The 20,919-nt window shown below is 34.1% G+C and overlaps 1 protein-coding gene across 1 annotated transcript in view; it reads right to left on the bottom strand.

Annotated features, from left to right (window-relative positions):
• The window catches only part of LOC129220628 (cadherin-23-like), a 185,540-nt gene that overhangs the window by 27,875 nt on the left and 136,746 nt on the right, over positions 1-20,919 (bottom strand). The window contains 11 exon segments of the mRNA XM_054855057.1: positions 1,516-1,705; positions 3,226-3,348; positions 8,159-8,311; positions 8,425-8,594; positions 11,290-11,520; positions 12,546-12,693; positions 13,580-13,722; positions 15,996-16,125; positions 17,950-18,128; positions 19,494-19,566; positions 20,060-20,302. Coding sequence (XP_054711032.1) covers positions 1,516-1,705; positions 3,226-3,348; positions 8,159-8,311; positions 8,425-8,594; positions 11,290-11,520; positions 12,546-12,693; positions 13,580-13,722; positions 15,996-16,125; positions 17,950-18,128; positions 19,494-19,566; positions 20,060-20,302 — 1,783 coding nt within the window.

Here is a 20,919-nt window from a genome sequence, read left to right as displayed (position 1 = left end):
TCGTTCAAATGTAGAAGCAATTTTCACCCGTCACACCTTGACGGGCGATTTTCTAAAATATAACTAATAATGCAATAATTATCGGAATTTTGTATGTAAAATATCTATTGTTTGCAAATATCAACAAAAGTGCAACAGATACATTCTTCGAATCTCAATGAAACATTTCCTGGCAGTATATTATGTAATTTGTGGGGTGATGGAAAATCTTGTTAGCTGACAGTAAAATTATTAATCTTTTGTCGGATATTTATTTTACTTATTTTACTACAGAAATTACTGCTTGCTAACAGTTACAATTACTAAGGTATAATTGAAATTTTTACCATGAAAATTTTTCTTAGGGTGCCAGCACAATTACTGCAGTACTGGTGACATTCCCCGAGTAAACTTTTGTTAACTGGACAGTACAATTACTAAGGTACTTATGACTGCTCTACCGGGAAAATTCTTGTTCATTTATAGAACAATTACAGATTGTTGACTGTACGAAAATTTATTAACTGGACTCGATTACGAATAAGGAACTGATGGCTGTTTTACTGGAGAAAGTTTTGCTAGTTGACAGTGTAATTCATTAAGTATTTTTAAAGGTTTATTAAATAACTTAGTAAGATTTTTACTCTGAAAATTCTTGCTAAATTAAAAAAAAAAACTTTCATTTAAATGCAAAATAAATCAATAAATAAAATATAACTGCACATGCTTTTATGAATGTATATTTCAATAACGAAGATTTGTTGTTAGCCTCAAAATATGGATTGAAAGTAAAAGGAGATTTTGCTGTACCGAGAAGCAATACCTTTTCACAAAATCTTCTTTCTCAAAATCTAAACGAGACACAGCTTGAAAATAATTACTGGAAGTCATCAGCGATTATTTTTCTGTAAATGTAGTTTTCTTACAAGAGTATGTCGCATGCAGTGAAGACTTTTTAAAATTTAGATTTCTTATTGATGAAGATTTGAGTAACTCTTAAATTTATTCTGTAACCGGAAATAGCTAAAACGGAAAAAGGGGCGTTTCCTTCAGTCAAAACTACTACTTTTAGTCACTGAAATTTATAGAATAAGCAAAACAAAAAGAAAGGAGCCAGAAAAAACATTTATTTTCCCGACAGTTATTTTTTATTGAAGTATTCAAAATGTCCGATTTTGGAAATGAGGCGTGGTCTTTATGAAGTCACAAGTGATGTGCTTTGGCACGCTGAATGTTTATAGGTTGCTGTCAACCGCGTTGCCAGAGAATGATAAAAAAGAAGCGAATTAAATATTGCGCTCTGCGCTAACGGCATCGGTAAATGGCGTTTCATCACTTGTGATGTCATGCGCAGAAGTTAAAAAAAGGAAATTAAATCGGCGCACTAATTTAATTAACTGTTAAAAAATATTGAGATTTGTCAAATTATTTAAAAAATGGTTAAATCCTATGTTTATAAGCGTGCTCTTTCAAAGAAAAATACTTTTAAAATTTCGGAAATAACCCAATTATAGTCCAGTTAAAAAGTTTGCTTACTTATAGATTGCCTGTCCAAATCTTCTTGAATGATGTATTGTACTTCGCCATTCCTCCCATTGTCTACGTCCATGGCCCTGACAGTGACAATACTGAAATCCGTAGGCACATTTTCGGGAATGACTGTTGTGTATATTTCTTGGATGAACTTGGGTGCGTTATCATTTTCGTCGAGAATTTTTATAGCAACCTGAAAAGTGAACACCAATGTGTAAAAATAACTTCTTAGTACCAATCATCATAAACGATGAAAAATTCTCTATCATTCTTACACTGCATCAAGCAGTATTGTTTCGTGGTTCTAAGTACAGAAGTCGTATTTGCAGCTGAGCTTAAAATGAGAGACTGTTTTTTAAATTTTTACGCCGCCATATATTTGATTCAGATTTCACTTTTTCAGAATTTAAAAAAAAAAAAAAAAATTCTAACTCGCAAATGACCCCAAAATATTGTATATAATTAAGATATGCTTTAAATAAACACCTCGTGATAATAACTTACTTTTAATAACAGTGCACTTTGCTTAAAATTAAGAGTCCAAAACTGATCTTTCAATTTGAACTGGCCGCCATTAATTGATTAACAATTTTTCAGTGCACTTAAGAATCCGGCAGCATATTTATGTGTTTTTTCTCTGCTATCGGTAACCGGCCAGTGGCATGTTTATATGTTTTTCAGCTGTTATCGGCAACTTATCAACTATCAAAGGGACCTCTGGTCCTCAAACTATGAAGGATTGCGTGCCAGGCGCCTTGACTTCAGAAGACAACACAATAGATGGTGGTGCCATCTATGGACAATTCGAGAATTTAGAACCAGGCCAGGAGCCGAATAACTTTCTGGTCTGGCAGCCCCAGAGGTATGATTTCACTTGGAAGACATTGTGACCACGAGCATATTTAGCGTCACCCAGTCACCATTAATGACGACGGTGGATCTTCGACCAGCGAGGATCGAACCCGAGACCCTCCGGCCTGAAGTCCAATGCCTTACCGATCAGGCCACCAAGGCCCTTATCGGCAACTTACCGGTAAATATACCATCAGACCGCAGAGTTACAATTGCAGTGTCAAATACGAAGAAGCACTGCTACAGTTAGAGCAAGTGTTGATGCCGATCCAAACATTAGTAAACGAGAGCAGTTATTCTTAGAAAGTCATAAAAGCAGAGGGGTACCATGCTAATTATAAGTTTAACATTTGTATTTCAAAATAAAATGATATAACATTAACTTTTTTTTATTTGAATTATTAAATACTAGTGGTACCCGTACGGCTTTGCCCTAGTAGAAAATTAACAAGTCATTTGGTTTGCCTGTATATTAATGGATGATGAACTTCTCGCCAATTTGCTATGTTAATATTCCCGACCATTTTATTGGCCCAGGTTGTGATAATTTACTCGTGTACGTTATGGTAATTTACTCGTTCATGTTATCATAATTCACTCGGTAAAATGTTCCTAAAAATCGGAATAGAAAAAGAACAAAATCAAATTTTTGAAAAATCGCTTCGAGGTGCTCACCTCTATGCTACGAACTAATTTTGTGCCAAATTTCATGAAAATCGGCCCTTAGTGGTCGAGACGCTATGCACGTAACAGAGATCTAGACACAGACTTTCAGCTTTATTATTAGTAAAAAAAAAAAGATTAAGAAGATCAGAGAAAGTCAAATTTGGACACACTGTAAATATGTGAAAAAGTACGTACTATGATAGATGTTCTTCTCTGGTTCGCTCCACCTCTGGGATTGTCAGTAGCTGTCACTTGTAAGTTGTAAATGCTCTGCTTTTCTCGGTCCAGAGTTACATTTTCTTTGACTGAGATTGTCCCCTATAACAAATTTAGGAAGAATACGGAAATCTGTATAAAAGCGAGTTGTTCTTTTTGGGGGAGGGGGGAGGACTTTAACGGTAGAAAAAAAAAGCTCGGATATCAGCAGTTTGCATATTGATACATTGAAGAATTTAACTTGAGAAACACAGCTAGAGCTTCTACTATTATTACAATACAACGCTTCCTAAGACTGTTTGTATGTCTCCCTTAGAAATGAACACCTCCTTTAAAAGCAACGGAGCAACCTCCCTTCCTAATACCACCAAGGCCCTTCAAGAGGTAAGGCCCCCTCAAATAGAGAAAAATACCTCTAAAAACACCCTCCAAAAATTACAATAGCTCAATCTGCGGTATGCCCTTCTAGTTGAGCGCTGCTGTTTTTTTTTGTGTTTGATTGGCTTATTTAAGTGGCACAAAAGACAACTAACTTCCATATGAACTGACAATACTACACTCGATATCAGAAGGTTTCGAAATGCATGTGAATCTACAGAAATTGTGAAATCATATCAGGGCCATTCCACGAAACCCGCACGTGACACGTCATAGACAAGGTCGTATCCAGAAATTTTTTTCGAGAGGGGCCCGGATTTATAAATACATACATACATACATACATACATACATACATACATACATACATACATACATACACGCAAATAAATATTTATCATAGAAGATGTTTTTTGTCTCGATTTTTAATGATTCCACTATTGAACTGTTGTTAATTTTTAATTTAATTTCTTCTTGTTTTTTTTTTTTATTCACCTTTGTAGTAGTACGAATAACAGGAGAGTGTCCCTTTAAGTCGGATGTGGAACATCCATAATTTCAGAGGGTCCTGGGGTTTCTCCCCCGGGATTTTTTTTTTTTTAAATGTATATAAAAATCTGTATTTTGAGGCCTTATATGGGGTAATTGAGACTACAAAAATATGAAGAAAAATAGGCAAACAAAGTCTTTCAAAAGTTATGCATTCTTTTGCAAATCAAGATCAATCAAAATAAAAATTTCTTGCTCGACAAATCATTGACATTAATAGACAGAGAGGAAAAACGAGAGAGGAGAAAAGAGAAGCACATCGTCATTTGCTCATATCAGCTTTTTTTTTAGTGTAGTTTGTTTTTGATCACTTCCCCAACATCACCCTCCCCTTTTCATCAAATGCCCTACAGTATAAAAATTGTACAAAATGGTTTGAAAGAAATGGTGTAGAGATTCAGAAAATAAGAACGAAAGCAATATTTTGGCCATTTGGACAATTCATACTTTATTTTCTTGATAGAAACAAAATGGAAGAACCTTTCAAGCAATTTCAAAAACTTAAATAATTTTCAAAGACTCTAAAACAATTGGAAATTATTTAAAGCACTTTATTTGCACTTTTCAGAAACTTGATTGCACACTTCACAGTCTTACAAAATGATTATAACTTTGTAAGACACACCCGTTTAAGTTAAATATAAATGTAACGAAATATTTCTCAAAACAATTTTTTTTCTATCACTAGTGCAGAAAATGAAATAGATTAGAGTAAGGGCTATTTTTTTCTCATGATTAAGATATTAACAATATGCAGTAGAAGTAAGATAAAAACAATAACAAAAGAACTTCCAAAATACTGAATTCGGTATTAAATAAATGGCAAGACATGAAACATATCAGTTACAAAAATTTATCTTGAAAAATATGCTACAAAAACGTGAGAATCAATATTTTTGCATTTTTTACTCAGGCTAAATCAAGGAGCTGAATTTGGCACATCTTTGTAACCAGATACTAGCCTAATCGCAAACCAGGGGCCCGTCCTGTGAGGAGTCCCCGGCTCGAAGTCGGTGCAGAGTAAGTTTTATAAGAGTTTTAGGGGGAGGAGGGCAGGGGTGCACAGGGAGGAGAAGGGACATCTGTTGCCCCGGGCCCGAGCCGAAGTGGGGGGCGGGGGGCAATATTTTTAAAACTAGGGGTGAAAATAGGAGTAAACAATATGGAGGGGGCCCGAAAAAGTCATTTGTGACGGGCCCCAAAATTTTTGTGCACACCCCTGGAGGAGGGCAAGTTTACCAAACTGACAAGCCTTGGCCCTGGACGGCCCTGAATTGAATTGAGTAAGATAGCAGGAAGTCCTAGTTAAGGGTCTAAATTTCAAGTATGCTTTGTAGCTTGCAGCTAATGAGAACTAGAATTGCTTTTGTGTATTTCTTCAAATCTTCACTGCATAAAAAAACATTGGTTTTTCCATTTCTGACATTAGAAATTTGAAAAAAAAAAAAAAAAAAACCTTCTGATTTACCGTACGTATCATTTTAGACTTCGGAGGAGGGGGGGAGGAGGTAGCCTGGGCTCGTCGGAATCCCCCTCTGGATACGGCCCTGATCATATACAGTCTGAGTAAAAACTTTAAGTCCAGTGCACTTTTTTGAGAAATTCGATACACCTTAATCTTAGAATCGAAAAGTCATATGAGTGATAATTATTAACCTTAAATACAAGTAAAAAAGACAAAAAAATTTAATTGTAAGTGTTTCATTATCAGAAAATATTAGAGATCAATATTTGAACCTGAGTAAAATCTTTAAGACCAACCTAGAAAAAAGCATATGAGGACAAAAATTCAAATATTTATAAGCTTGTGTGGGAGCCATTCCTTCAAATTACTTCAAATATTCTTGTTTTCATGAATGAAACTAGTTTTTAACAAAATTCGGGATGTGTTTTTTACCACTCATCTTCGATAGTAGATTTCAGCTCTATTGATGAAGTATAATGTCTCTCCTTTGCATAAACTCTTCTTGCTAAGTCACCCAATAAGTTCTCTATTGGGTTAAGATCTGGAGACTTAGTTGGTATTTCAAAGTTTCAACATTGTTTACTTGGAGCCTATTTTTTGCAGTTACTTGGATGGATAGATTCATTGTTTTGCTGATATTTTAAATTTTCTCCAGCAATAAATTCGGCATTTGGTAAAAGATGACTTGGGAGGACATTTTGATATGCTTGTGAGCTCATTTTACCTGAAACAAACGCAACTGAGCACACACCATTGTAAGCAAAGCGCTCACAAGTTCTGACAGAGCCTCCATCTAATTGGCGCTAGTAGAATATTTTTTTTTCTTTTCTTAAATCATGCCAATAGTACTTCCATACGTTTGGTCCATCCAAACTCCACTTTTTTCCGTTAGAAAAAAACTATTTGTATCCATTGGTTATCCCAGGTCATGATTTTCTAGCTAAAGTTGAAACGCTCTATATTGTGCATTTTCAATAACTGAGGTTTAAGCAATTTTGCAGCATTAATAAAACTTCCACACCTTCTAATTGTGTTATATATCATTTTTGACAAACATTTAAACCTATCGTCTAAACAAGTTTCCTGGTTGAGTACTTTTCAGGAAATGTAAGTTTCCAAACTCTTCTTCCGTGACGCGAGTACAAAGCTTTAAGTTTTCCCCGGTTTTCTTTTTACCCTAATTGTGTTTAAATCAAACAAAAATGTTGACTTCAGTCTTCGATCTTCCTATTTTTTCGCAATAGTACGCCTACTTATCCTTGTTGAAGAAAAAGCTTCAATCTGCCCTCTTTCTTGAACAGTTAACTGTTTACCTTACGATATCGTCACAAATGGAATAAAAACTTTGAAGAAATTAATCACAAACTGCAAGTTGAAGGGTTTCCATAATCTTGTAAACTGAGATGACATTTGTTACAGAATAACTACTTGCATTTTTTAAAACATACTAGTGGCCTCAAAGTTTTTACTCAAGTTGAAATGCTAACTTTGAATAAACCACTGCTTTTCTGTTTATTGCATGCTTTACAAATCCTGTCTGTTGCGTTATTTCTTACCAATGAACATTAATAATTAATAATACAATAATATTAAAATCCCTTTAATTTCATTTTCCTTTTTTCAAAGAAAATTAAACTGGCCTTAAAGTTTTTACTCAGGCTGTATTTCATTAAAAAGTAATAATTTTAAAAGGTAATGACAAGATTTTTCCCTTAATCGTACATACGTTGGTGAGTTCGTAAGCAACTAAATTTTGTTATGTACAACTTAAAATTATGATTTTTAATTAAATTAATGAGCCGTCACGTGCGGAACAAAATAGCAGTTTTCCGTGGAATGGCCCATCTATACCTCAGAGCCCTGGTAAACGACTACAAAGGATTTTTTTTTAGATATACATGAATATGGCTCGATGCGGGACAGGATTCTACATGCAGTGCACAAATAAACGGAAAATCACAATTTTTGGACATACGCTAGTCTGGCTCTAAGGTACAGATATATTTACAAAATAGTTTAAATTATGAGAGGAAAAGTAAAAGAAAGGTAGAGAGTTTGCACTTAATTAAAACTTAATTCCTAAAAATGATCGATTGCATTCAAAATGTGAATACTTTTTATAAAACTACAAAATCGAAAAAAAATTTAAATTTAAATTTAAGAGGCCTTTAACTAAAAAGAGTGCAGTGTCATTGGTTTAAAAGAAAAGCTCAGCTTAAAATGACTTCAAAGAAATATTTTAGTATAATTATTTCCATTTCGAATTCAAACATTTTCATACTTTCAAAATTCTATCGATTTGCATTTTGTATACTTACACGCATTGCTGCAAGTAAAATTAAGTTTTAGTTTATATTGACAATTACTGACTGTTGTTTCTTCTATATTAAGCATGCATATCACTGTTATCTCCTGGCGAGGCATAGTTGCCCAGCCTGAACCCATTTTGGGTACTTAATGTTGAATGCTTTTATTTTTCATTAAATTTGTTTCAATTCAAACATATCCACAATTACTTACTGATGTTTCATCAATATCAAAAACGTCGCTTCCATCACCGGATAAGGAATATTTGACAGTACCGAATCCATCTTGGCTGTCTTTGTCAGAAGCTATTACTGTCAGTATGCTTTGTGGATACTGAGCTGATTCCGAAATGCTTGTTGTATATGACTGAAAGAACAAAAATAGAACAATGTTTGCAGATAATTTGATGCATAAAGAGGCTAGAGTGAAGTAATTAGTCAAAATTTTAAAATTTTCAGGAAAGAGATTGTGATGCTTACATTTTGTGAAAATACAGGACTATTATCATTGATGTCTTGAACGTTTATTTTCACCACAGCTTCACTGAATCTTTGGTTCTTTGATTCACCAATGAGAGCTTTAACTCGAAAACTGACATGCTTCAAAGGCAGTTCTTCGAAGTCTAGACGCCGATTTAGTGCAACTACACCTGTAATGAAATTTGCTAATTACAGATACGTAATCTCGCAATGAAATCAATTGCACTGCATCATCAGAACCTTTCGGAACGTTAGTAGTTGGCATTCTACCTAATATGTAGAAATTCACCGACAATAAAAGAAGGGCAAGAGTTAAGCTACCATGCATGCAAGTTCGGTGACTTTCAGTATTTGAATACCATTTGCTGTCATGTAGTTAAAACTGAGAATCAAGTCACATGCGGTTATTCAGGGTAACTTTGATCCGCATGTCTCAATTTTTAACCATCCCACCCATATTCAAAAGTACAGTAAAACCCCGTTAATACGAACTCGCTTAAAGCAAAATTTCACTAAACGCGAACTAAATACCATTCCATGTAATGCAAAACTAATAATTAGTGTTATATCAATCATTTAAGACGAAGATGATTTACCCAAAAATCCCACTTTAGACAAAAAAAAAAAAAAAGCACTATCTAATGATCCGAAAAACCATCGACTGTTTTGATAGTAAACGTGAATTTTCTGTTGATCCATTAGATGGCATGTGGTACTTGAAAAGTGCATGAAGAAGAGTAAAACAACCTGCAAGACGGAATTGCCTTCGTCAAGGAGGGTTTGAAAGATCGTAGGAAACTGGAAGAAGAGTTGGATGAAAAAAAAACTAATTTAGTTTTCGAAGAGAATGTTAAAGGAGGCCAACTTATTTGAAGAATCTGCAAAAATAGTTGATGAAGCTCAACAGCGGATGTAATGACGGATCAAGATATAGTTATTGATTCCCAAAAGAAAAATATAAATGAAATCGTAACAGAACACGAAGAAGATATTAATCTATGTATTACTATATCTATTAGCATACAACGAAAGAAAACCTTCCTTCAAAATATGAAAATAATAAATGCAAAAACAATTTAGTAAAAATTTTGAACATGGTTCCAAGTTGTTTAGAAATTTAGGGTTACTTTAAAACATGTGAGAAATATGAAAATAATGAAACTCTTTAAACCAGATAAACCAAATAAAATTTCCAAACGCTTAAAAACTCCCCAGTTTCATTTCATAGACGTTCAAGATTTCTGTCATTCATTATATAGAACAGAGTATTGCAATATAGGAAGAGATATTTCAAAAATGTCAAACATTCAAGCATTAAAGAGTAGCTTCCAAATAGCCTCTTCAGAATGATTGGATGATGCAGTGAAATATGTACAGTTATACCAACTAATTTTGTAAAAGAAAAAAAAATAGAAAAGGTATTATAACCTACAGTTGGGGCAAACCCAACCTGGCAACATTGTGAAGGCTACGCGGATCCTAATCACAGCATTACGAAGCTGCCAGATTGGGTTTGCCCCAACTATAGTTAGCTTAATGCAGCACTGAGCTTTCTACAATTTCTTCAGAAGTCAAATGTACTAAAATAAATAAATAAATAAATAAATAAATAAATAAATGTTGATTAGTTATAATTAATGACTACCATCAAAGCACGTTAACATTCATTCACCAGTTTTAGGCTCATCAAAAAAATTAGTCGATAAAAAACAGAATTTTTTTTCTTGCAATCAGAGGCGCTCGAGGGGAGGTCACGGGAGTACTCTGCGACCTTCCAAAAGGTTCCTTATTCGTCGAATTTCGTCAGAAGATTCTGCAAAATTATCATCATTCCGCAAAATGTGAAGTTCCATTTGGCAAAACTTAACGTTCGGCAAAATTTAGAGTTTCACTCTGTAAATTGAGAATTCCCGCCCTCTCGAAAATTTAAGTTCGGGGCGCCCCTGGTTGCTGTTGCTGCTGCTTGATATTTAAGCAAAGATAGAGTAGACACAGGCCCGATAAAGACTTCTGAAGATCTGAGCAAAAAACTTTAATTTTGTGCCCCTTCTCCCTTAATCTTTAACAGTAAGGCGATTGATTGCCTTTACCCATTTTAGACTCTTTTTGATGTGTTTTCGCCTCTTTTTTTCTATTGATGATTTGTTTGCAATGAAAACAAATTATATCAACCATAAAGTAAGATAAAGAGGACACGCTATACCAAAAAAATTGAAACCGAAAGTTGCACCGATGTATCCTAAGATTCTTAGCTTCTCGCTAAAATTCTTGGGATACATTTTGATTCATTTTGATTTCAAGCTTTACTAATCTCAATTGGTAGTTACTTTAACCTTCGATATTGTCGCAAGTTTTGAAGTAAGGTTTTGATTTTGCATTAAAACGTGAAGTAAAATGCAAATCAATACACCAGCTACTTTATTCAGTGCCATGATTGGTTATTACCATTCTGGCGAAGCAACTACGTTATCATAACCCCGCCCATCTTCGTACCGATGTATCCCATAATTCCGGCTTCAATTTTTACCATGGACGTAGCCACTCTATTTAAATTTCTTTTCTCAATGGTAATCTTATCAATGATCTCTCGTAATTGGACCATTCATTTGAAATAGTGAAACGGAGAATTCTTCAAAGTGATCCCATTTTGAAAATCCTTTGTTAAAAATTGGAAATAAACATTTTGAAAAGTATTGTTAAAAAGCTTTGATTTTAACTGCAGATTTAGTACCACTTCAATGTCCCTTGGGACCGTCTCCCTTGTGCCCATACCATAATACAGCCCTGAGCAGACGATGCTTTGAATATTAAATACAGCACCGTCCTATGGACAACCCCATTCATCAGAGAGTAGTGTTTTCTTACCCGACACCGGACTGACAGAAACGTAGTTATCTGGATCGGATCCGGAAATCTTCTCGAAATGCGTGACGCTTGAGTGAGTGAGAGGGTCCCTCGCAGAGAGCGTGAGCAGGGTGGAGCCGATCAGTGTCTCTTCCGGCACCGTGATCTCGATGACAGGATGGGCTAGGGTCCACGGAGGAGAGAAGACGGGGTTCATTTCTCCGTGAGCACGGATGTATAAAGTCACTTCAACTGTAAATAAAAGGGTTCATTTAGTGTATCGATAAATTCAGTTTATTTGTAATTATTGCAATACTGGATTGTAAAAGTCCTGGAAATTAATTTGATCGGATTCAGTTTTGAGTTCGAAAACGATGGAGTAAGTATACACTAAAATATTTGTGTAAGGTTACCAGGATGTAACGTTTCACAAATTCTGGAGTAAGTCGTACCATTTTTTTTAACTGTTGGAGGAACCTTGAACTATGGTTTGTGTTAAGTCTCACCTGGGGGCGGGGGGGGGGGGCAGTCAAACTTACTTTAAAAATTGAGATAGAAATCAAAGCGCATGAGTAAAGATCAACATCGACGCAGAGCTCGCAACTCTTATTAGCGAAGCGAAAACGGGTCTTCGTGGTCAAGCGGTAAAAAGTCTGTGAGACTGGCGGAGTGAGTTCGATTCCGCTCAGGTGCTCTGTGTACTATTTCCTTTCCGAAAATACCGACATTGAGAGTAAAAAAAAAAAAAAAAACTAATAAAGTGAATAAAAAAAGAAATATTTTGAATTTTGAGAACTTGAATTCCAATTATGCTTTTGCAATCACGAATTGCAATAGGACCTTCTCGTTGGGTGTTTGCTTTACTAATGACTTTTATCGTAACCATAATTTGAATTAAGCTGTGAAAATTTAAATGAATGCCAGGGGCTGGATGTTATGTGGTGGATACTGTATCGCGTAAAAAGGATTATGTAAAGTCGAGAAGTTCGTTTATAAATAATTCGATTCCGAGGCACATGGACGCCTGCATTGTAAGCATAGAAAAATAAAATCGAAGGATGGACGTCATTCAGCGGTCAAGTAGCAATAAGCAATTCATAATTGCTCAAAAAGAAAAATATTATTATTATTATTATTTTTTTTTTTTTTGCAGATTTACCTTTTTTGGCAGTATACTACTTTGACTGGACATCACACAAGAAATTATTACAACATTCGCCTCAATGACACACAAGTAAATAAATAAATAAAATAATCAGATAAATGTTTTCATTTACCTGACGTCTTCTGTTGTTTGCCGAAAGTCACATCAACGGCATTTAAGTCCACTGCTTGCACAGTCAATATTATGACGGATGCGGAGTTATATTCCAAAGGTTGATTGACCATAATTTTCCCCGAAGTTCCATCTATTCGAAAAGCAGTCTGAAAAGGTTTTAATAATCCTTAAATTCACTAGAGCATTATATAATTGAATTATATATTTTTAAAAAAAAAATTGAACTACCGTGGAATTAAAAAAAGTATTGATGCAGCGAGAGGCAAAGAGGTGTAAACAAAATAAAACAAAAGTATGATTTTGAATAAAATGTATGCAGAGGCAACATTATTTAGCAGTTTCTACTTAGTAGGCTTTCTCCTATGAAGGGTATTTCTGGTATTTCTTACCACAAAACAAAATTATGTTTCTTCTATTGCTTGCAATAGTTTTTCTAAATTTTCATTTGGCTCCTTATAGGTGCATCAATTCAGCAAATATTTGTTTTTTTATATACTTGACAAATGATTACGAAATTTTTTTAACAAAATTTTCTTCAAATAGTTGTCATTTTTTTGACATGTACTCTCGAAACGTTTGAGGAACATATATATATATATATATATATATATATATATATATATATATATATATATATATATATATATATATATATATATATATATATATATATATATAGATAGATAGATAGATAGATAGATATATTTTTTTTTTTTGCATTGTTTTTATTTTTTCTCTAAATAGAGTCAGAGTAAAGGTGATAATTTACAAACAGCACTAACTCCGATTTTTCTGAGCTGGATTTGCTTATGAATTTTTGTTTACTATGATTTTTTAGGTAAACAATGAAATAAAGAAAATATACATGACAATGCTTTAGTACGATATCTAAGTCTAATTTTAGGTAAAATTACATCTAATTGCTAAATTTTAGCCTGATTTCGATATTTTCGCATTATTAAAAACTACTTAAAAAAATAAATCAGTAATTAATCACGACATAACGTAAAACGACAGAGTTAAGACAAATACCTTATAATTGTATGATGATGACGTCACCACGGATCCAGTTTTGTCTCTTGCTATGATTGGTTCCGAAATGGAATAGCGAAGTTTAGAATCTTCATCAGGATCACTAGCGGATACAGTCAAGACAACTTCTCCAATACCGGTGCCTAATAAAAACGAACAAAAAAGCCAAATGAATATAAATTAATTTATAAGCTCATAAAGATTAGTTTTGTTTCAGCACACCGTTCGCTAAAATAATTTTTAAGTTACTAATGTCCAATAATCAGAAAATGAATAAAATTGTACAAATAATCTCTAAGGGAGGGTGGCCCAAAGCAGGCAGGTCACCAAAAGAGGGTAGGCCTTCGTAAGCTCTTCTCTCCCCCCCCCCCCGTGTGTAAGCGGCGATGCTTACGTATGTCGTGTTTGCCCAAACACTCCCTAGTTTTAATCAGTCCCAGAGAAGCAGCAGTGAAGCGGCATGGCGCAACCAGGCTTAAATAAAATTTAAAAAAAAAATAAAAAAGATACATTTCTTAAAAAACATGAAGTTTTGTAACTTGTGATTAGTTGAAGATCACCTTGATTGTCAATAATATTGCGTTGTTCGGACACCATCCACCTACAAACTCCAATGGTCCTTTCGTTTGTTTCTTTTTTAAAAGGTTATACTTATTGAAATTTAAAACGTGCCTTCGGGCAAAGCGGATTAGGATTTAATCATATATTTATTTAAAATTTCTTGACACATGTGCTGACATAGATTTTCCATTTCAATAGGATAAGTATAACTTTAAAAAGTTAATTTGTAGGATGACAATTAATTAGTCTATTAATTTAATCAGTTATTTCTTTATGCTTTATAAACAAATGTGCTGACTTTAAGTTGGATAAGTACAACTTTTTCATACATTTTATTTATACTGGCAGTTAGCGAATCAATTATTTTAATCATTTATAACTTCATATTTGCTTCGCAAATGTACCAAATCACAATTAGTTAAGCTTACCTGCTTTGGGCCCCCTGGTAGGGCAAAGCGGTTTGTTCAAGTGTTTGTAATGTTTGATAATAACTAAATATTGGGTTTGAAATAATGCGAAATAACCATTTGGATGATTGCCGAGAAAAAAACAACGAGTTCTCGTGACGTCTGTATGTACGTATGTATGTCGCATAACTCGAGAACGGAATGTTCTAGAAAGTTGAAATTTGGTACGTAGACTCCTAGTGGGGTCTAGTTGTGCACCTCCCCTTTTGGTTGCATTCGGATGCTCTAAAAGCGGTCTTTTGCCCCTTTTTAGGGGGAAATCATTGTTAATTTCGATGTAAACTCAAGTGGTGTTATAATTTGGTGGACACTTGGCGATGTATCGCCAGTCTTTTGGTCGCCAAGTTTTGTCGCCAACTTGGCTACAAATTTGGTGATTTAATTTTTTTTAAATTTTTTAATCTGGTTTCAATTTGGCTACTGTTGGTGATATTTTTTGCAAGTAAACTATTGAATCATATTAAAACTGCCAATAATGAGAAAATGACATTAAATGGAGTAAAAGGAAGTCATGTGCTCGTTTTAAATTCGCATTAGTTTTTTTGTAATTAATTTTTAAGCGAAAATTTCACATAAATTGCTCATTGAAGCGATGAAAAATTTCTACGTCACTTAAAATTCAATATATTTTTTTTCTGTGTCATTTTAAGTTTGTGTTCCAATTTTCACAATCAATTAGAACTTCAGATATAAAGGGTTGATATTTTAGTCAAAGTCCCATATTAAACTCAATTCAAGCTGGGAGCTATAGAAAAAAATGTTGCAGGGAACTACGAGTTTTATGCGACTTTTTAAACGTAACAAGAAGTCATGTCCAAAAACTTAGGATCGTTTTTAAAATTTACTATAAGAGGTAATGATTTCCTGTTCTATATAACTTCGAAGTTCAAAACTAATTCCATCATAAGCAGAAAAATTCGTTCTTTGATTAGTATTAGAATTTTAAATGTGCGAGTAAATTTTCAGGACCAATGTTACAAAAAATGGTAATTTTTGCAGTTTTTAATTTATATCTCTGGTAAATGAAATGCTTTGAAGATGAACAGCAGCTAAGAATCTTCTTGATTGAATCACCTTTCGAACAGAAAAATAATTGTAAAAATTAATTCCTCCATTCAGGAGCTACGGTGCTACGGACAGACACACGGATATATGGATACACAAGTCAAATTTATAATTCCCTTCCTTTTTGCGTGGGTAATTAATAAAAGGCATTAAAATTTATTTAATGAAAGGCCTTAGCAAAAGAAACAAAAATATAGACAACATAATAAACCCAGTTGTTTTCTACATATAGTAGCTGGAAAAGGCCGTCATTTCTAAATTATTGAAGATGGAAAGCAATTGGTTGTAAATAATTGAGTGACTAATAATTTGAATATTCTTACTTTCTGGAACATACTCCACATAAGTGTCTTGATCAAACGTTGGTGGCTTGTTATTCACGTCTTCGATAAAAATAGATACTGTCCCAGTAGCTGTTTGTTGTACTGGAATTCCAGAGTCAACTGCTTGGACCTGCAGATAAGTTTAGGATTTTTACGTTTTCAGATTGAACTACTGTACATGTCAACAGTTTCTTTATCCTCTTCGTAATGTTTATATTAGTGTAGCACATTATGAGTATAAACCATATATATTTAAACTAATTACTTTTCTGTAATCAGATTGTAAATTAGTTACTGATTGTTATCATTATTAAATATTTACTTATTTACTGTTTTCAATCCTTTTGTTACGAAATAGTTGGTTTAAAATTAACTGTTATATAATACTTACGGGAAATAAAAACACACAAAATATTTTCATTTAGTTTAAAACTGAAGTTTAAAAACATTTTAAAATGCATTATCGTGCTCTGGATGAAGCTTAAAAGTAGTATTTAATTAGAATAAGCTTTACATAGTAAAAGAATTCTTACTGCTCTGTAGTCTTATAAGTTTCTTTCGTGTCTATCCGATCATCAGAACAGGCTACGAGACTTTAAAATTTGACGATGAGCAGTTATATATTCGGGAAAAAATATTTTCCTATGACACAATTACTATACAATTAAAACTGACGCAGATTAGGTTATAAACCCTTCAATGTAATCGGTACATACGTAAGTGCTTCCTATTAAAGAGTTTCGTTGAAATATAATGCTTGTTCTGCATTTTTTAATCACGTTCATGTGTCCATATGTGCCCCAGGCTTGGTCACATATGCACCCCTGTAGGAGCGTATGTGAACAATTGAGGACATTTTTTTAAACATACCATAAAGAAAAGAAATATTTTTTAAAAATACTCAAAAAATATCTTGAGACAAAGGATGTTCACTCCGTTTTGCGCTGAGAAATTGATAATATTTTTAAAAAAATAAAGAAATGAAAAATAATTGTTCACATGCGCCTCCCTTTTTCCTCTATCTTTATTGCTAACTAGTGATACCCGCACGGCTTTGCCCGTAATAGAAAAATCAAAAGGTCTTTTGGTTCGCCTGTACATTTACAAATAATGTATGGTGAATTTTCTCGTCAGTTGGCTTGTACCCATCTTACGGTTCCACGTTATGATAATTTCGTATCTCGCCAATTGGCTTCGGCCCATGTCACGGTTCCACATTATGATAATTTCGTAATTTACTCGTCCAGCTTATGATATTTTTTTTCTTAAAATTGGAATAGAAAAAGAATCACATTGAATTTTCGAAATATCGCTTCGAGGTGCACACCCCCATAGTACATACTAACTTCGTGCCAAATTTCATGAAAATCGGCCGAACGGTTTAGGCGCTATGCGCGTCACAGACATCCTACAGACATCCAGACATCCTCCGGACAGAGAGACTTTCAGCTTTATTATTAGTAAAGATAATAAAGCTGAAAGTCTCTCTGTCTGGATGTCTGTGACGCGCATAGCGCCTAGACCGTTCGGCCGATTTTCATGAAATTTGGCACAAAGTTAGTTTGTAACATGGGAGTGTGCACCTCGAAGCGATTTTTTCGAAAATTCGATGTGGTTCTTTTTTTATTCCAATTTTAAGAAAAAAACTATCATAAATTACGAAATTATCATAACGTGGAACGGGAACATGGGCACAAGCCAATTGGCGAGATACGAAATTATCATAACGTGGAACTGTAACGTCGGTACAAGCCAATTGGCGAGAAAATTCACCATACATTATTTGTAAATATACAGGCAAACCAAAAGACCTTTAATTTTTCTATTACGGGCGAAGCCGTGCGGGTGCCACTAGTGAGAAATAAAATAGTAGTAAGCTTTAAGCGAACTTTTGTCTACATTAGTACTTGGTATTCAGCCAAAAAGATAAGTATCAGCTGATCAATACACCTACCGTGATTTGATATTCTGTGCCATAAAGATCTCTGTCCAGATCAGCTCCAGAAGCAACACTGATCAAACCAGACTTTTGATTCAGGATGAAGTTGTCTTTCGCACCGCTGTGTATGAAATAGTTGATGCCAGAATCGGGGCCGTCTGGATCTGATGCTACGATTTTTATGACGCTAGTTCCTAAGAAAAGAAGAAAAATCAGATTGTTCAATTACACAATAGTTTTTTCAAAAATATTATAAGGGTAAAAAAAGAAAAAAAAAACTTTTTCTTTGTATGCGAGTAAAGAGTAATTGAAGACCTCGGTGCAGGAAGAGGACAACTTCATTCTAAAAAATTTTCTGGAAACACGAACTAAAACACGTTAAAAAAAATATTTTTAAAGATTTTGTATATATACTCAATATTATGCTATAATATGTCTCAATGAAACCAATTTCAATGACATTTGAAAAAAAAAAATGGCATGCGTTGGAGATCTCTTGTCGGTAACATCTAGAGTTATTCTAATACCGAGGTCTTCAATTGTAAAGTAAAATAATAAACAAAATAATTTTTTCAATACAGTCGAACCGCGTTAACGCGAAATTCATGGGACCGTGATAATTATTTCATTTTAACTGATATATATTAATATCTTATCCGATAAATTATTAAGTGATTTTAACTCAAAGGACCAAACAAGTATTTCATGTTCAGCGATATTTCACGTTAAGCTATTCTACGTTATCGAGGTTCGACTGTACTTAGTTCAATTGCAAACAAATACCAAATAGCTCGTTACAGCACCTAGAAACTGCAGCTTTGTCCTTGTTTATGCTGGCTAGTCCAGGAGTCCAATCAAGGCTAAACTGCCCTCTCTAGATGCTGTAACGAGCTGCTCGGCATTTGATGTTTTGCCGTAGCTCCGGCTATATAGCAATCATTTCTAGCTTCATACTTAGTTGAATGTTTTTATATGTTTTTATAGTTTAAAACCAAATATTTGACAATGTTGATTAGTTTGATGCGCACTAAGAAATTATGGGTTTGCCAGCTTTTCGCATGCTAGATGAAAGTTCTCAGTGGGATTCGAAAGAGAGTTCATTGAGCTAGGAGCATGCACAGGAATGGGAGGAGAAGGGGGGTTGGCCCGGGTGAAAGCCCGAGATTAATAAAATGAAGGGAGAAATATATGTGGGGATGTAAGGGTAAATAATACGGGGGAGGGGGCGTAAAAGTCATTTGTGACGAGTCCCAAAATTTCTGTGCACGCCCCTGCACTGAGCATGTTAGTTCTTAGTAATTATCATACCATCACAGCAACAATTTGAACCCTGACTGCGTTATCTATCGGAATGTATTGGAACTATTTTTTTTCCCTTCTCCAAACGAATACTCATTGCCTCACGACTGTTCCGGTGAAATATCAAGTCACGCTGACCAGTAGTTTTCCATTTGAAGCGTTTTGAAATCAGAACTTCAATTATAATCACCTTGTATTTTGAACATTTTAGAACGAAGATGAGAGAATTTTCAATTTTAAAAATCATGCAAGTATCTCACCTCCAACGGCGTTTTCCTTTACATGTGCTCGATAAGGCAAATGTATAAATTCTGGAGCTCCATCGTTTTCTTTCTGCAAAGCGGGAAAAAAAATTAGTAGAAGTGCCTTCTACTCCTAATAATAACGCAAAAATACCACAACTACATTGGTAAAATAAAGATTTTGAAATTACAATACGTATTTTTAACTAATTTTTCAATAGTATGAATTAATTACAAGTACTATTCGTGCATGATAGAACTAGCAATAAATAATAGCAACCATGATAATAATTATCAGCAGCAGTAACACATGCTGCTACTATTAATAATAATTACACAAAATACTACTGCAGCTAATACTAATATTTTTTTTTTTCAAAATTAAAATAAACAATAACAGTCAATAAAAATAACGGTAACGGAACACATTATATTTATCGTTGTTGTTGTACTCTAAAAACTGATGGTATTGAATATTTTACTGATGCAGGAATCGAAACTTAATGAAATTGTATGTAAGTTTCTTTTTCTTTTTGAAAAAAACTACGTTTAAAGTTTTGAAGCGCGAGTTAATAAATACTTACTTTAACTTTTAGGACTAGTTTTGCTGTAGAAGAAAGCGGGGGAAATCCACCATCCGTGGCCTGGATGGTGACAGTAACTAGTCCATTGCCATTCATCGTCTCAGAATGTTTGAGAGGTCGACGAAGGGACACTTCACCAGTCATGGAGTCTATTCCGATGGCAAACTGGTCCTCCATATCGACAGCTGCAATGTTGTAAGCCACTTTACCATTTCCTTGAGTTGGTCCGTCGGAATCCGTTGCCTACATATTAAGGAAAATTTTAAAATTTAATGATACTAGCAGACCGTGCGAAGCATTCGTTTTCAAACACAATCCAAGCACAGTTGGTGATAAGTTAATACAGTGAAAGTATCCTAATATCGCAATTAAATGCGAGATAAAATAGTAAACGTCAAATCGTTATTGACTCAATTTCGATACTTCTTCATAAGTGATAAATTATGAGTAACATGACTCCCATGTCCTGATTTCCGCTTATTTTAGTGCTCGTCCCGTTTTTGCAAGTTTTAATTATTATTATTTTTTTTAAACTCGTGAAGAAAACACAAAAACTTTAGAATGTTTTTTTTCAATCAATCTCCAAAAAGTTTCATTTTCTTTTCAAGAGATCGCTCCTGTTGTTTCTAGGTCGTTAGCGGAAACTTAAAACTTCAGCTCTTTTAAGTGTAACTTTTTCAAAAATAGCCAAAATGGGAACTTTTTGCGTATTTTGCGCTGATAGCAGTGAAAAAAAATCTGATGCTCTACTTGGGAAATTTAAGGTATAAAGAAAAGTATGGCGTATCAAAAAAAAAAAAAAAAACTCTTACAAGAAATAATACATATAATATACTGTGACTAAGGCAGAAATTTATTGG

The sequence above is a fragment of the Uloborus diversus genome, chromosome 4, assembly GCF_026930045.1.
Source record: "Uloborus diversus isolate 005 chromosome 4, Udiv.v.3.1, whole genome shotgun sequence".
NCBI classification, from domain to species: Eukaryota; Metazoa; Arthropoda; class Arachnida; order Araneae; family Uloboridae; genus Uloborus; species Uloborus diversus.
Note: the sequence above shows the minus strand (reverse complement) of the source record. Positions and strands in the feature narration are given on the sequence as shown.